Here is a 13,252-nt window from a genome sequence, read left to right as displayed (position 1 = left end):
TACAGATCAAACTTAATGATGCAGATAGCAAGAAAGCAGATCATTCATGACTTTTTTTCTTATCCATTTTATTTAACAGCTAATTAGTTTTGTGTCATTTTTAAAATTTTGTATCTCACATCATATTGAAGTTGTACCATATAACCTTTTTTTTCTGTAGTATATCTGACACGTCCTTTCAGTTCACAACAGTCTGTGATTAGTATGCTATCCTGGACTGTAAAAGTACTTACGCCAGTCAAAACAGTGAAGCTTGGACTCAACATCATCCAGTTCTCGTGTCAAAAGAAAGTTTAATTCCTGTGAGAATCGTAGAGTAAAGGGTAGACAAAAACAAAATATTCAGATAAAAGTAAGATGAAAAACAAAACACCTTACATTTTTCATAATCTTGTCAGCAACATATGGCTAAAGTTTTAACAATGTCATCTTATTTATGCGTTTTGTTAAAACACAATGCTATCACAAAACTTCTGTAAAAGTCTAAATTCACCACACAACTGGTAACTGCAATGCTGCAGTGTGAGTTCAATGAGCATAAACTGCATTATGAAGACATAATACAATTAAACAGTTTCTACAAAGATAATTTTAAAAAAAAACTTTAGTAAGAAATCACTGATTGGGCATGACATCAAAGATGTCGAGGTGCTAAAATACTTGCAATGGCCTAAATTAAAAAAAAAAACAAAAAAAAAAAAACTGACATGATTGCTGTCGCCAACAAGGTAGTCCATGGTAAGATATAGTGCATCACGAGCCTGCATGATGAGTGCAGCGTACTTCTGCTTCTTCTCCTCATGAGACCCTGGCCCATCAAGCTCCTGCTGAGCTAGAGCTTTGTAGATCTGCAACCATGATAATGCAACATACGTTTCTTCAGATTCTTCACAAAGTGCCTAACGCACACCTGAATTTCCAAGCTGAAAACCAGTAATTTGAATGGAAGCAATTTCTTTTTACTAATGGTTGCCTTTGGTTTCATGGTTTTTTTTCCCAATTGTAAGATTGAAGAGCTGTATGTATTACTTATCAAATAACTGGTTTAGTCTTATCAAAATATCAAACAAATCATGCATCTTGTTCACATTATCAATTTACGATTATTAGTTTGTTCCTTGTTACTCCTTGAGGAGCATAGGACCATTTTACCCATCATATACATATAACAAGAGTTTTCCGTCTTCTTAAACCGACAAGACTTGTCTATCAGCCATTACACTGTAGCCATACTTCTCTCCCACATATTAACTCTCTGGGCCCTTCATGCACCAGGCTTTGATCTTGCCTTAATAAGAATCCACCTAAGAAAATATGGGATCTTAGCTGGCAAACTTGGAAGCCTTTAAAGCCACAGCCTCCCATTGTGCATTCCTTATTTCCACATTTTTCCTCAACAGTACTGACTCCGATATGTTACACAATACAGCATGGCTGGGTAATATATTTTACTGCTCCTTTCCCTCTCTGTTTTGTCAAGACCTACACACAAGTCCAGTATGTAGCATATTTATTAATACAGGGTTTATTCTTTTTTTTTTTTTAAAGTAGACTGCTACCTGTCCCCTGTAAAATGAAGCCCAGGGTGTGGCAATGTTCTGAAAACCACGCACAGCTTCCTCATATCGCCCTTCTTTCATGGCAATGAGTGATGACGCAAAACTCGCTTCTTGCTGCAGCGTTTGTACAACATGGGGAAGCAAGTCAGCACTATTGCCATCATCAAATAGCCTCATCTTGGGTGCTGGACTTCTCTGGTTTCTGAACACAGGAAAACAATTTATCTCATTTACTGTTAAATATACTACAAGCAACAGCACACCAATACACATTTTATTTACCGTCAGCTGAGGAAAAGAATCAGTTATGGTATTCAGGTACAAATTTGAGGTTCATTACTACTACAAAAGTGACCACAATTATTTTGTACTGATGTGATGTAGCAAGTCCGTCAATGGTCAGAATTCAAAGCAAATGAGACCTAGACAGTATACAATCTGCCCAACTGTATGTTTCAGGACAAAATTACACATCACAATGTGCTAATGGGAGCTCAAAGCCTGGAAATAATGTAAAACAGTTGATATTTCACATTACAGTAGACATGCTGGTCATTTCTTAAGCCACGTAACCAGAAACAGCATGTTGCCACTCACAAATCACGTCGGTTCAGCATAGTTAGTGCATGGCTCCAATAGAAAGCTGCCCTGTTTTCTAGACCTGCTAGCTGGGTAGAGGAGCCACGCAGTCCATGGTCTCCATCTGTCAGGCTCTTCACCTGTTGGAAGCATAAAACAGATTCTGCAGTAGCCCGGCTGTGTTAAAGCAGACACCAGCAGGTATGTGAACATAAAATGTTATTTCTATCATGCAGAAGGGATATTAAAGGTCAGAGTTCAAAGTGAATGAAGACCTTCATCGATGAAACATATGCTGGAGTATGCTCCAGGACATAATTACACATCACTGATGTGAGAATACTCAAAGCCTGAAAAGAATTGGGATTATTTATTGAAAAGGGCACCACTACATTCTGTAGGCCCTATTTGTCTTGCCATTACTCTCTTCATTCCTCAACATTAGTTTCAGGCACCATGTCTCACCATTCGACCCATAGGCTCCTTGTGCCACTGTATGTATCATATGTATCACTAACTTTTCTTTGTGACATGGAAATCACAGTCTCAAAAAAAAGCTTTAGAACATTTAAAAATGCACCTTCAAGAAAGTTGAAAATGTGCCTATAGGACCATGTTATGAGAAAATTTTAAAACACCAAAGAAACCATGCTGTCTGGGAACTTCACAATTCCTACACCTACTAATTTTAATTTGTTTCAAACAAAGCCCTAGATAACACTCAACATTCCAGCACCAGAAAGACTACTGAGACTGGATCAAGATCTAGTCATAAAAACATGTTGAATGTTTGTACAGGGCCAGCATTTTAGGAGTTATGGTGGCGTAGCACAAGAGACATAACACATCAGTTGAGTATTTGAAGGACATCCAACTCTCAAAATGGAAAAAAATCATCACTGATTTACTGACACAAAAGGCAAATTTTCCTCCACACTTCGACTATAAATCTCTGAGACTTTAAACATCCCTCTCCAAGAACACTGCTGTTAATCCTAAGCGAGTTTGTTAGCAGAAACTACACTTTTTAAACATTACGGACAATCATAATATAAGCAGCATTTTTTTCTTCTAAATATGGCTTTTTTTTTATCACATCAGAAAATTCTTACAAGAAGAGTTACGCTCTATACTTCCTTTTAATGTCATTTAACAAACAAAACTGCTTTCTCTTCTGTTTTCAGAGTTCCATTTTTAACAAATATCAAGTTCAGCTAATATCAATAAAAAATTACATGCAGTGCTCTGTAAATGCCTTTTTAATGAATACAAAGAAGAGTTTATTAGAACACAGAAATACCTCAAATGCACAAAGATAATGTTTCAGAAACAAAGATCACATCACATGTATGGTCTAAATAACATAAAGTTTAATGAGCCAAAATCTGCACATACAACACTAGTTTTCAACACCAAATTTCAGAATTTCTTATTGTTAACAGTATTTGATGCTTTATATGTACTACTTGGCTACTTTCTATGCAACTGCTTTATTTTAACTTACAGGCCAATCATTTTACACGAAATTAATGGTTATTCATTATTGCAGTTAAAACAATTATCGAGAGATCTTACTTTTATTAGAAATTTATAGTGCGTAAAAAAAGTACTGAAAAACATTTTTAGCAAAAGAAAAAGTCAACATATTGCACGATGTGCAAACAAGAAGATCACTGTGCAACATGCTGACAAGGCAAATGACCTTATGTAAATTACACAGCTTAAGGAAGACATTCAACCCCAAATGTGAAACAATTTTGCCCTTTCTAATAAACAAAAAGTCTTGATTAATAAATAACAGTATTTTCACCAACAGCTGATAGTGGGCATATGACAGGGTGAGATGACCTTCAGTTATAGCATGCTAGTTCTCCATCAAATAACCGAAAACCGGTAGCAAGCCTTGAGAAAGCAAAGACTAGGGGAGTTAATTACCAATTCATCTCGAGTCATGCGGGCACGACAAGGACTTCGCTGCAAACATTAAATGCACAACATGTCAAACAGACCATGCAAGCAATCTTGTATTCATGAGGGCACCATTTTGTTAAAAGAACTTTTTACAAGAATTTATGTTATTATCTGCTGAGTCCTCAACAATGAAGAATGTCCTCATTGGATAAGATATGGCACTATGTAAAATAATCAAAACCTTGTTGCCAAGACAAGGCCTATCTCCTTGCTCAAAACAGATTAAATACCAAATACACAAAACCAATTTTCAATCTGCCCTTAATCTTTGTAATTTTCTCTTTTGGAAAGTACTACCTAACAATGTTAATCACTCATTTCTGATTAAACTGCAAATAATTATCAGACCATTTATCAACATCCTTTAGACAATGGTGTCCTTTATGGTCGTCTTCAGATTTGCTGAAAAGCTAAACAAATGGAGGGACAAGGTCTCTGTCTATACGCACAACATGATAACAGATGCAGGCAGACATGGGCTATATATGAATCAGCAAGACCAATAAGGAATAATGTAAAATATGGGTTGCCTAACACATGCAAAATAAAAGTTGCATAATGAACAAAAATTATACACTCCAGTCTCAAAGAAGAAATAGTCAAACTGAAAACAACCAAACTTTTTTTTATTACTGGCATTACTTTATTATCTATATTTTTATTATCAAGTACATTTTTTCCCCTTGATCCTGGGGTATCATGTTTAAAATGGCATCCTGTTCATGAAATATTTCCAATAACAATTTTAAAAAAAAATCACTGTACCTTTGAATCAAATGTTTTGGCCAAATGAATCACCATGGGTACGCTCATGCCATGGTTTCCTATCAGACGCACAGTTTCCAGACCTTGCTGAAGAATGTGTCGCATTTGGGAGAAGTTATCTCTGTCAAAAGAAAAAAAAAGCCTGCATAATGATCTTGTCACAACTGTTGAACAAATAGCACCATCTCATAATAATACTTGAAACAGCTCATTTCATGAACTCACATTACATAAGGATATCAAAAACATTCGTGACCCACCTCCGCAAAACAAGTCATAAATCGCACACAGCAGTCTGGTAGCAGAGGCCCAGGAAGGTGATTAGGGTCAACTTTATGCAATTTTACTTTTTTGTGACAATGAATTCCAGGAAAATACACTGTTGTATATGCATATCAACTTGCAGACTATTGCAGTCAACACATACGCGGGCTTGTGTAGGAAAAATCAAACTAAAGCTACTGGCTCATTATGCAATTCCTTTGTGTGTTTGGCACATGCTTTCCAGCAGACACTCTTGCATTTTTGTATTCACTTTGAGTCATTTGTGGCATCTATCTCCCAACTGATGAAAACACGAAAACGTGTCGATCTATTAAACTGGTGGCAGACTATACAAAATCCATAAAATGATTCTTAAAGTAGGGAAGATTTTGCTGACCATGCTGACACTGATGGGATGAGAATCCCATATTATATCAGACCAGAAAGCCAGGAGTCTGTATTTTTAATCATTTTTATTACTAATTCAAATAATAATCATAAGATTTGTCTACAAAAGAGTAAGCAAATCTGGTCACTGATCCCGACACTATCCAATGAGATAATCGAATAGTGACTTGTCCTTGGTAATGAGAAGAAATGGGCCACTCACTTGATGCTGTTGTTGTAGAAGCTACAAGCTGTCTTCCACCACTGTTCCTGTTCAGGTGTGCACAGCTTTCTGCAAAGACAAAGGGGCAACAAAGCTGGCTGTGCAATGTCACGTTCAGGAAACATTTGTTGTTCTTTAACTTGAAGTGCCGAGCAGCGAACGGTGGCATAGAGAAATGCCTGAAATTGTACATTAAAAAAAAAGTAAGATCAAACAGATATCAATCTTAAGGCAAAGAAATGGCTATGAACATTATATCTAAAATTATACAGACTTAACATGCCTACATTTTGTACGCTGATAATGGTATAACAGTTGAAAATTTGTTGTCACCATCTAAAACTGTTGTCTCACCCAGAATACTAAACATTTAACATTTATCATTCCAGTAAATAAAACTAAATGTAATAAACTTCTTACCTCTGTATCCAGCTGGCACAAAGACTCTGGTGTTCCATTCTCCATGTTGTTAACACTGTACTGCAGAGTCTCAAACAACCTGAAGTTATCTGTAAGCACAAAGGTGAACAATGTATGGTACTTCCTTTAACACTTGGGATAAAGGTTTTACCGTCTAGTGACATATAAGCAAAAGTAAACCAACAACTATCAAAGAAGTTCTACTAGGCACACCCGTCAGAGTTGCCCCCATCCCCCCCCCCCAGTTGTGAATGCGATGTGTGTTGTTGTGAGTGCAAGAGTATGTGAAAGTTCAGAACCCACCGAGTGTTCACTGTAAACTCGGTTAGGATTTGCGAATAAGCCTGTGTGGCAGGAAGATGTATGTGAAGTTTGTAAAAGGAAGAGTAGTTCCTCAGCAACCCAAGGTAAACTTGAGTAAAATCCTTTTTTGTCCATTTATATTGTGAAACTTAGAACCGTTTACAATGCGAGTGAATGTACTAATATTTGTAAGCGAATTTATGAAGGAGAAAGGTAAAGTTGAACGTGGGTGAAAAATTAAATGAATTTTATGAGACTAATTCAAGAAAATGTTTAGGAATTACTAAGGAGAGGTAACTAAGTGCCAGGACACGAAAGAACAAGGGATGTCTGCCTGTTTTCATAAAAGACAAACTTACAGTCTGGCTGGAATGGGTCATCAAAAGAATACTGCTGCAAGCAAATCCACACCAACTCTGACAGGTTGTCTGGGTGAAAGGTGTGAGCCACTACAAAACAACCAAAAAAGTTGCATTACCATATAAAATAGATAGAAAGATATGCATTATCCAAGTAAAAGGCACACAAGAATTCTTGTCAACAATAAAAAGAATAACCTGTATTCTAATTTCAAGCATTTAAAATAAAAAAAGCAGGGCACGTCATGCTATTTTATCAACAAGAGCCACGTACCTCTGTCAACATCATACATCTGGGACTGGCTTGGCATGCTCAGAGTGGTATTGCAGAACTTGTATGTGTTCATCAAATATGACCCAGTGTGACTTGTCCTCATTTCACGCATTACAAACAGCGCTTCGTATGCACGCTCCTGGCCAACAGGGCAACAGCACTGCTGCTGCAGTCGTTCAGCATAAGTTGCTGTGTCATCATTACACAACTGATACAAAGTGTGACCTGCAGGCAAAGAACACGTTTTCAGAAAAGACCATCAGTGCCAAAGATTACATTCAAAAAGCCATGAAGACGATATGATCGCAGCAAGACCTTTGAACATAAAAAAAAAATAAAAAAATGTGCAAACCGGGTCAACTACTAATATTTTCACATTTCTTATCAAACCAAATGACTGTATGGCATCCTTACCTGTCTGACTCAAACGAAAGAAGCTGTTTTTGTATAACCAGCCTAATAACTTCTCTCGCTCAGGTGGAGGGCGTACAAACCATGTGGCCTGTGCATCAATGGTAGGTATTGTTTGGCACAGCAGGTAAAACACCCCTGCTAACGGTTTTATATTATTCCAGGAGAGGCTGCCCTGTACACGAAGGAATAAAAAAATAAATTGTGAAAATTTAATGTTAACCTGATTGGTCAAGTAGAAAAAGATGTGGAAAAATTACATGAACGGGATTTAAAGATCGTTAAGGGATCAAAACCGAAAAAAAGCTACACTCATCTATCAAGTGCAAACGAGCTAAATACCTTCTGTGCTCTCTTGAGAAGAAGAGTCCCAGCCAAGAAAAACAACTGCCCTTGCATCTCTATGATGAAAGCATCCCACTCTTCACTTGGGCTGTTGATGATCAGTGCTGACTGCACAGCTTGGTCAAAACTGCCACAGACAAGTGTTGGTCACACACTTATTGGGACATTAAATTAAACCTTATAATCTTGTAGAATAGAACCTTCCTATTTCTTCTAGAGATCTATTTTTTCTGAAGCCACACACTTGAGGCACGCAAATCCAATCCAACAATGAACAACTTTTCACTTTTTTTTTTTTTATCCTGCTGCATGCCAAAGTCTCATCCATGAATGCTGACAGGATGATTACATGTCACATACAAACATATTAAATATTTGTGAGTAAACTGACACGTATAACTATTACCTAGGAAACGAGCTAAATTTTTAAGCTAACAAATGTTCTCAGATACACCTACCTGTGAAGGGCCTCTGCACTTTCCACCACATCCTTATGGATCAGTCGAAGGTAGGTGAGGTTGCAGAGCACGAACAGATAGTGCAGCATGAACACTGGATCCTGATTACAATTCCTATCCAGCTGGTACAGCTGTTCACAAAAAACAAATTCCTTGAGTAAGCTTATTTAATGGTGTATGGTGGGGACACATAGCACTACATCAGCTGACATGGATCCTGTATGCTGCATAAAGCTGCTCACCTTAAACACATCAAGGACACACTCGTACCATGGCAGTACATTAGTGAATGCTGTTGTTTTATCGGTTTCCACAGCATTTCTGTAGGCATCCTCAATTCGGCCTGAAGCCATATAGAGCCGTAATAACCGAATGCGCAGATGAACATCTGTTGGCTTTTTGACCTAATACAAAAAGATGTGTATCACTGTCAGAAACTGTACTTTTGAAGACATAACAGTATGTTTATAATTTGTGGACATTGTAAGTCATGTCAGTGACCCTTTAAAAGAAAACTAAAGATTTTCAGAGTCTCTTACCAACTCAGCACAAATCAGTTTCTCGAGTTCATCATCATTCTTTGTCACTGCCAGGAGTTTTTCCTGTAACATACAGAAAATTAAAGTCCATAACTAAAATGATTGCTTGCAACAAAATCAAAATGTAACTCACCTAAATCAACTATACTTTAGGCCTTACATAGGTAGGTCTTTGACAAATCAAAACTTGCATCTAGTGGTTTTCAATTTGAAAATAAGCAGTTTTGCAGTATAAATGGGGGAAAGTACAATACTAAAAACTGTACTGGCAGGCTGAATGCTTCTTTCCAACTATACTGCAATTTTTCAAAGCTTTCAGTTGAATTTTTTTTTTTTATGTTTTTTTTTTTTTTTTCTCAAAACTAGCAGAATGGGGTTTCACTTGGTCAAACAAGACAAAATATTTCGATCTTTGTGCCATCCAATTCTCTTAGCAGTGAAACAATGAGAGAATAAATAAAAACATGCATATTATAAATACAATAACTGATGCATGGTATACAAAATATAAAGAAACGGAAGTAACTTTAACACTTTTAGCATAAATTTATGACAAGACTACATCACTTCTAAATTATGTAAAGCATAAATCTAGTTAGTCAATACTAACTGCTAATGTCACTGTCAGACATTTTTCTATGCCTGCCTTTCGCTCAGTGCTTAGGACGTACCAGCATTAGAAAGGCAGCTTACAGCAGACGACATCTGATGTCATATTTCAGGCTATTTTTATCTGGTTCATGGGGAAAGGTTGAGACAATGTAATGAACCCCAGAGCCTAGCGTCCTCTGGGGCATTCTTCCTAAGACAGTGAGAGGAATGGGTTGTTTTTGGAAAGCGGTGAGAAATCGCCTAGGCAAGGTGCTGTGTGTTTACACAGCAGCCAGGAGTGATAAAGCAAGCTAGGGGAGGACTGGAAGGCTGTTACTGTTAGCAGATGGGACAGTGTCAAACGGACAGTGCAGTGGTGGTCAGCATGAGCGCCACTTAAGGACACAGAAACTAAAGGAGACAGTGTAAACAGAGTACACGGTGTTCTAGACCTAATGTTAGGCCTCAGGGATAAGAACTCTGACATTACTGTGTCGCAGTGCGTGCGAGTGTTTGGTTTCTTTAATAATATCCCTAACTAACAGCGTCTGGCATGGGGTAGTCCCGTTTTCTTGAGTGTTTGGGTATGTGTATTTCTCCAATCATTTTTTCCTCTTTTCTCATTTTCATTTACATGTGATTAAACTTCTTATTTGTATCATTTATTTCCTCTTTCTTGTGGTCTATGTTCATAAAAGGTTTGATAGGTACGTCATGTCCCACCTCTGGCTGAGCGAGGGGGTGTGTGTTCATGCCAGCTGTGTGAGAGGTGGCAAGCGTGCATCCAGTAACGCTGGGGGATCCACGACAACTATTAAACCAAGCTACAGTATGCGAATATTATTCACAATAATAAATGTTGCAATTTTTTATAGAAGAAAAGACAATTCATTCAGAAAACTTGTATTATATCTTAAAAGCCATGTGCACACCATAATTCTCAGTTTACCTTAAGTTTGAATATAACATCACTGGATGGGTAAAGTTGTTCAGCCTTTTCCAACCAGAACTGGAAAGAAGGGAAAATCCTTCATAGAGACAAGACACAATCTACAGACATCTTCTTTTACTGAACTTTTACTATATGGCATCAAGATATGAACATAATATCTAATCTAAATATAAAGTCATCCGTCATAAAATGGTGCTTTCAAGAACTTCAAGCGGCATACCTTTCCTATGCCTGGGTCCACACCGATTTCTGCATACAGTTCACAGACTGCAAAAAATAAATGCACAGGATAAACTGAAAGGGTAAAATATAATTAACACATCAAAAGTTTTATTTAACAAAAAATTTGGTGCTTAATTTTCCACTTAAAATATAGAAAATTCATAATGGTGATCACCTGTGTTTATTGACCTATGTGGTGAAAACAAAATCATACTTTTTACTTTCCACCAGTGACCATTTCTGACAAAGTGAAAACAGCACCTCTGGAAAATTCTATGCTGTGTGTCAAATATTCAGATAAGAACTTACTATGCAATTACATATTAATATATGAAGCACAAGACAAAAAATAAAATAAAGCAAGTACCACCAAAGCACACTTCTTAAAAGAATTGACACAATCAAAAGTTCTTACCAGAGATTCTCACAAACTCACAATTTCCCACTTTTCAAACTGATACACAAGAAAGAAATTATTGACTGCTGTGACCTATTTCTGGGGAAAAACTTACTTTTCAGAGTAAGCTCCTTTTCTGTGCCACCAACCTCAATGCACCTAAAATGCAAATAAAAATGATGAACTGCTGGAAAACTGACATTACAATTCATGGCACCATGACTTGTATCGCAAAATTTTAGAACGCATTCCCTCCTAGAAGTGACTCCATAAAAATATGCACCAGAAATGCACCCTCCAATCATTAGAAGAATGATAAAGTACTTTTAAAAAAAGTCCTCTAACCTTTTGTAAGCTTCTACAGCACCCTCTTTGTTACCAAGTGATTCTTCAATTTGTCCAAGTAGTCGGTAGGCTTGTGGCACCGAGCTCCGCACGCTGAGAAATGTCCCTAGGTATCTGCACATAATAATGATACTGACCATAGTCTAAAAAGCATACAACAGCAATGTAAGGTAGTCTGAGCCTCACATAATAATGAATCTGATCGTAGTCTTTAAGAATGCTAAGCAGCAATATGTTGGGGCCACAGAATTTTTCACAGCCATTCAAACATCTCCTTTTATTTTATGTCATATGCAAGCCAGAAACATTTCGTTCATTAATAAAAGTTATAAAAATGATCTGCAAATTTGGAAACCTATCCAGAAGATTACTGTTAGTGTTTCGCTAAAATTGAATGTTAGTAGGAAATGAGTATTATGCTTTTATATATTTGTAAGGCAATGTCTAGTTAACAGTAGTAAAAATCTTACTCTTAAAATTTGTCTTATTTATATTTATTGACTAGTATTGATTTACTAAAACATTTGCGGTTATTAATACCACAAAAGCCATTAATGATTTTATGCCTGAATTAAATCACTTTACATTCTTCAACCTTTAAGTGAATGGAGCTTTAAATATTTAAGTATTACTTATTACATTACAACAATAATCTTGTTGCTTTTCCCTAGACCATCTACGACTTTTCAAAAATGGACACCAAATTATATTGCATCCTCTAGATTTGGACAAATGTTTTGTACAACTTATAAACTTCGTTCCAAGTATTTAAATTAATAATTCAAATAATTTATTTCATGTTCCCCATTACCCCTTGAATTAAAGGTGAAAAGATAATTGAGTGGTAAATATAACACCCAAGTTTTTCCCTTCCCACACCTGAGCCTGGCCATGTGTGATGGCCATCAGAAGCACAGCTGAGCACAGTGTCTCTGTTGATAAAAGATGCTCAGAAAATACTGACTCTCAAAAGTGCAAGCACAATGGAAATGCACGTGTTGTTGTTGAATCAGTCAGTTGTCCCCTCACCAGCACCTGTCAATTGGGCTTGTGTGGGCTTCATGTTGTCTTGACCTTTTGATGACCAGTGAATTTTCGCTTGTGCTGGACCCATTCCTCGTTCCAGTCAGACTTGTGCCGTCTTGTTGGATTTGTTGCATTTGCTATGGAGTGTATTAAAGGCTTGTATGATGTTTTGATATGTGGATTTTGTTTATTTGTGTTTAATGCCGTGCTGGCAACTAGGGCTATATCACGGCAATTGATACGTGGACTGCGGACTGTTATTAGTGCTGTATGTGGACATTGCCCTGTGGTGTCACTGTCCGCTGAACACTTACATTTTGTAGGAATCTTATTTTGACATCACATAACCTTCTGCCAATTGTGAAGCGCCTTGAGCTGACCAAAGACTAGGATAAGGCGCTGTACAAGAAAACACATATTATTATTTCAGAAGTGATTGAATTTTCTGTCAGTCTGTGGGTGATGTCTTGGCAGTTCTTTGTTAATGCCTTCTTACTGATCTATGTCATTGTAGATCGGCCTTCCACCAATGGAAATGGAAGTATGATGGTCATAGAAAGCTTTGAGCATGATGTTGTCCAAGAAAATATTTAGCAACAGTGATAGGGAACATTCCCTGATGTACGCCTACTGTAACAGTAAACCATTTGTATATTCAGCAGTGATGCAGTCACTTATATAGCACTTTGCCAACGTAAATGAGCCCTTCTTTGATGTTAAAGTTTTGTGTCACAAGCCATAACCCTTCATACCTGACTGTCAAATGCCTTTATAAAGTCAATGAACTTGTGGTAGAGGCTCCACTAATGCTGAAGATCTGCACAGCTGTGCTTCTACATGGTCTGAAACTAGCAGCTCCCCT

At 37.2% G+C, this 13,252-nt stretch overlaps 1 protein-coding gene across 2 annotated transcripts in view; it reads right to left on the bottom strand.

Annotated features, from left to right (window-relative positions):
- LOC112572436 (RANBP2-like and GRIP domain-containing protein 5/6) overlaps positions 1 to 13,252 on the bottom strand; it is a 38,631-nt gene that overhangs the window by 23,292 nt on the left and 2,087 nt on the right. For both annotated transcript variants that reach the window (XM_025252113.1, XM_025252114.1), the window contains exons 3-20: positions 11,365 to 11,478; positions 11,135 to 11,178; positions 10,621 to 10,667; positions 10,398 to 10,457; positions 8,858 to 8,920; positions 8,561 to 8,722; positions 8,319 to 8,449; positions 7,858 to 7,987; positions 7,519 to 7,690; positions 7,105 to 7,329; positions 6,831 to 6,920; positions 6,169 to 6,257; positions 5,749 to 5,927; positions 4,875 to 4,995; positions 2,157 to 2,278; positions 1,560 to 1,761; positions 708 to 848; positions 234 to 300 (exon numbers count right to left, since the gene is read on the bottom strand). In XM_025252113.1, the coding sequence (XP_025107898.1) occupies positions 234 to 300; positions 708 to 848; positions 1,560 to 1,761; positions 2,157 to 2,278; positions 4,875 to 4,995; positions 5,749 to 5,927; positions 6,169 to 6,257; positions 6,831 to 6,920; positions 7,105 to 7,329; positions 7,519 to 7,690; positions 7,858 to 7,987; positions 8,319 to 8,449; positions 8,561 to 8,722; positions 8,858 to 8,920; positions 10,398 to 10,457; positions 10,621 to 10,667; positions 11,135 to 11,178; positions 11,365 to 11,478 (2,159 nt within the window). The remainder of the gene's footprint in view (positions 1 to 233; positions 301 to 707; positions 849 to 1,559; positions 1,762 to 2,156; positions 2,279 to 4,874; positions 4,996 to 5,748; positions 5,928 to 6,168; positions 6,258 to 6,830; positions 6,921 to 7,104; positions 7,330 to 7,518; positions 7,691 to 7,857; positions 7,988 to 8,318; positions 8,450 to 8,560; positions 8,723 to 8,857; positions 8,921 to 10,397; positions 10,458 to 10,620; positions 10,668 to 11,134; positions 11,179 to 11,364; positions 11,479 to 13,252) is intronic.

The sequence above is a fragment of the Pomacea canaliculata genome, linkage group LG9 (genome assembly GCF_003073045.1).
Source record: "Pomacea canaliculata isolate SZHN2017 linkage group LG9, ASM307304v1, whole genome shotgun sequence".
NCBI lineage: Eukaryota > Metazoa > Mollusca > Gastropoda > Architaenioglossa > Ampullariidae > Pomacea > Pomacea canaliculata.
This window is presented reverse-complemented; position numbering and strand designations above follow the sequence as displayed.